The sequence below is a fragment of the Gossypium raimondii genome, chromosome 8 (genome assembly GCF_025698545.1).
Source record: "Gossypium raimondii isolate GPD5lz chromosome 8, ASM2569854v1, whole genome shotgun sequence".
Classification (NCBI taxonomy): Eukaryota; Viridiplantae; Streptophyta; class Magnoliopsida; order Malvales; family Malvaceae; genus Gossypium; species Gossypium raimondii.
The window spans coordinates 15,023,381-15,027,725 of NC_068572.1; the positions used below are offsets into that span (position 1 = coordinate 15,023,381).

General features: G+C 31.9%; 1 protein-coding gene across 1 annotated transcript; it reads right to left on the bottom strand.

The window, feature by feature from the left end:
• Positions 1–628: 628 nt before the first annotated feature.
• LOC105790896 (uncharacterized) lies at positions 629–3,238 on the bottom strand. The gene is made up of 3 exons (XM_012618705.2): positions 2,967–3,238; positions 2,660–2,860; positions 629–1,070 (listed from the first exon to the last, which is right to left on the bottom strand). The coding sequence occupies exons 1-3, from the start codon at positions 3,075–3,077 to the stop codon at positions 1,035–1,037; spliced, it is 348 nt and encodes a 115-aa protein (XP_012474159.1). The 5' UTR covers positions 3,078–3,238; the 3' UTR covers positions 629–1,034.
• Positions 3,239–4,345: the final 1,107 nt, after the last annotated feature.

A 4,345-nucleotide genomic window follows, 5' to 3' on the forward strand; every position in this document is an offset into this window, starting at 1 on the left:
AACCTTAAGATGCCTTACTTAGGCTTCACTGCACCTAGGTATCGATATCTTAAGCCAAGGTATCAATACTTGCAACGTCGAAACGAACTTTTGAGAGCACTCTAGTATCGATACTTCACCTTTTGAGTATCGATACTTATAAACAATGAAGCAAGGATGTATAAAAATTATATATTAATAATTGCTTGGAATCTATAGCTTAAGTGGTGAGAAAGGCATATGGAATAATTTCCATGCTATGGCTACTCTGACTGATGATTTAGAAAATTAGTAGACTTCTAATCATGCAGGCACAAAATTTATCATAAAGTAATTGAAGCAATATTAAATCATGTTAGCATATTACTAGAATTTTCACACATATATTAATGTTATTTCAATTTGTAGTTATTTAAATAAAACTTTATCTTAAATAACAACTAATTTTATTTAAATAAATCAACTTAAGATGGTGTAGCTATTATTGATTTAAAGTTTTAAAAATGACGTAGTATATCTATAATATAGAAAATCACATACACTATTTAATAACATATAATATATGCCCAAGACCATTATCACTTACAAAATAAATGAATAATTTTATGGCATCATTAAGCATATTGTAATTAAAATTGATATAACAAAATTAGTACAACAGATCTATTTTGTTAAATATATTCAATAAGAAAACTTACCATACCATACTTGTATCCAACAATCACACCTACACATATATTTCTATTACAATAAAAATATGATGAAATGTGTTTGGAATTTGGTGTTATAATCATAAGAATTACTTATACTTGAGGTTCACTTCCATGGTTTTTAACTAATCATCATAACATTTAGAAAGCACCTGATTCAGCTTGCAACGCTTTCCATAGTGGCAATTCTACATTTGATGAGTTACTCAGAAAGTTAACAATTTCTTAAGGGAGGAACGTCTTGAGAGAGAGAGAGAGAGAGAGAGATCTTCAATTGATAAAAACAAATCATTCCAGCACATATATGATTCTGACTTGGACCCCGGATGCTTTTTCAGCCATTCATCAGAAAGTCGAACCATTAAATCCAAAGAATGACCGCTGCACCAATAAAAAACAAGAATAGACATAGGATGAATTACTAGAAGTGATGGAGGAATTGAATGGCAATTGAACTTCAGAGCACCAATTAAAGTACTAATAACTTCATCCAACAAAAATAAATCTTGTTTCATGCAAGTTATTTAAATGCAAGTCCAATGGCATTGCTATGTTTCAGTAACCTGATGATACAACATGTTTCTTTAGATCTTAGCATATTCATAAAATCAGAAGTTCGATTATGGATACACATTTGCACATACGAAAAGGCATGCAAGTAGACAGATCGCATGTCTTCCTTTTGGCATTTATAGTAATAGGATAATGTATTTAAGATAGATAGATAGATAGATAGATAGATAGATAGATACACTAAGGAATCAACTTCGATTGTTCTAGATACAGTCTTGAGTTGCCCGAATTGTTTATCCAGAGAACCTTGTCATGTATCCACTCCAGAGATGTGTAAGAATTATGACTCCTATAGCTTGTCAATCATGTATATATGCTACAATCCAGTCCTCTCAGATAAACTTGTGCACAGTAAAATCATTTATATTTTGAAAAAACATTTCTTATTTCTAGGTGCTCCTTCAGTAAGGAAACGACATCATGTTACATAATCAAACAGGGTAATCACATAATAATATTTAAAAACCTATCCAACTGTTAACAGCTAAAAGGGAAATAGGATGCTTAATTCCAAGCATCATTATCAGAATCGGACAGGACAGTTATTTGTTCAAGGTTTTGAGTTTCAAGTCCATTAGTCCAACCGTTGGATCATTCAAGTCAATGCTTTGAATGAAATGTCATGTTCTCAAATGAACTCGAGGAAGGTAGAGTAAAAACTAGGAGCTGGGTAGGATAGTTTGACTGCCAGGCCAGTCCAAGTTTTATAACAGAGATTTCAAGTGGCAATGAAAGAATATCCTAGTAAAAATTCCACACAAATAAGTACTTAAAAAGCAAGATAGATACTTTACTCAATATTAAGAAGTGCTAAAATGATTACTCTTAGTTTTAACAGAAAAATAGATCCAAAGTAAGATGAAATTGCTTCATCTCATTGAACCCAAAACCAAGAATTGTTACTATATTTTGAATTTGCTTATGCATAAGAGATGAAAATCACAACCACCTTAGAAGGAAAGACATTAAATTTCTAAGAGTCACTTGAAATGAGTAAAACTGAAACTAGAAAGGTCTTCTTGCAAGTGATAATATCATCTGTTGTCCTCATTCTGATGAGTATGATGCGATTTTATTGCATAGCAGAGAGTAGAATCAAACCAAAGCATAGTTGAAGAATCATCAAAAGCCAAAAAGCATTGTTTTACAAAGGCTCCATAGAATATCTAAAATATGAGATATACAAACAATTTATTTCTGTTTGCCTCCTACAATATTTTGGCTAAAGTTGAGCTCAAAGAAGATAAAAATTGGGTATGAATGATAAAGATTATGATTACAACTAAATAATTTACACCAGAAAAAGCATACATGCGTTAAAGATTATCTGTGAAAAGAAGAAAATAATCCATGAATACCATGGAATTGAAAGAGTAATAGTAGAGTGAAAAAAATACCTGAACATCATAGAATTTGATGTAGAAGCGGGAGCTATCAATTGAGAGCTTGGTTTGAAGAATATCAGCGACAGTTGAACTCAATTTGGCATTAACAGAAGGTCCAAGGCCCCCAATAGAAATCAATTCTCCATAAGCAGCAGGGGCCTCCGTCCCAGCAAATGCCATGGGAACTCCGCCATTAACCAAAATCATCACGTACTGTTAACCCATTTTACCAGCCCCCCAAAAAAAAAAATAATTAACCAAAATAAAGCCATTAAAATTAAAATAGACAAGGAAAAAAAAGAAGTAAATAAGAACAAACAGATTCAGGTTTGCCGATGATTTTGGCAACAGCTTTGGTGGCGTCCTTAAGAATGTCAGAGGTGGTGACGGCGTCCACAGGTACGTTGGTGTATAAATTCAAGGTGGGCATTTCCTACTTCTTCTTCCCCTGGTTTTTGGTGTTTTAGCGGTTGAAATGAATGAGTGGTTTGAAATAGAAATTATCTTCTTTGCCTACTATCTGCCGCTCTTCACCAATACAGACTGCGGCATTGCCCCTTTCTCTTTAAAACAAAACAAAACAAAACAAAAGTGATGTCTTGAACTTTTTTTTATTCCGAGAAGTATATGTTTTTCAAATAATTTTAAAGACAACACATTTAATTATTAAAAAAATTATATAAATATTTTATATTGAAGTTTTATATTACCTATACTTTTTATGTTTATAAATATAAAATTTAGAGAAACATAATAAATATCTTTATTCATCAAGAATTATTTTATTATTATTCTCTTTTTTATATAAAAGAATTACTTTTTGACTTTTTTAAAAAATTAATTACTGAAATGGGATTGCATGGCCATTATTTATAAGAATAGGCAAAAGTAACAGTGATCCTAAGGTGCCGTCTAAGCGATTGGCAGCACCACACTCACCTCGCAACAATCATTGCATAAATGGTTAAATTTTAAAAAATAATAATTTTTTTGCCACTTGAGCAAACGGTGACATCGATGTGTATCATGTAAAACATATACCCTTGAAAAGTACAAATACATGCCCAAAAAATTATTTTTTAATGGCGTTGCCGACTTGTCAGGCAACACCAGAATAAATAAATATATAATTTCTTTTTTTATTTTTTAAAAGATTAAAAAAAAGGCTAAAAAGTCAAAAATCAGCAATACCTATGACTGATCGGTCACGTCAGTGACAAGCCGTTACCGCCTGACAGCTTGGCGGCACCGACCTAACGGCCTACCACTGACGTGACCGATCAGTCACAATTCTGTTATTTTTGACTTTTCATGTTTTTCTTTAACTGTTGTTATATTAAATTATATATATATTAATTGTAGTATAAAAGGGGTGGGTTTGGCCCCACACACAATTGGTTAAAAAAAATGCAAGGTCCCAGGCCCAGCCATAACCGACTTAAGGCATGTTAAGTTTTTTTTGTAATATTAAATTTGAAAAAGAAGATAATTTATTTTTTATATATATTATAATGATTAAACTACAAAAATAGTCACTTTTGTTTGCCTCAGGTTATTATTTTGTTACGAAGTGATCACTTTGCCATTAAGTTTCATTATCTCCCTGACGGTAATCCTACGTGGCATTCCAACTAGATTTTAAGTGCCAACTTGGATTTTCAAATCGGATGAGAATAGATTTTTGAGTGCTTTGTCAAT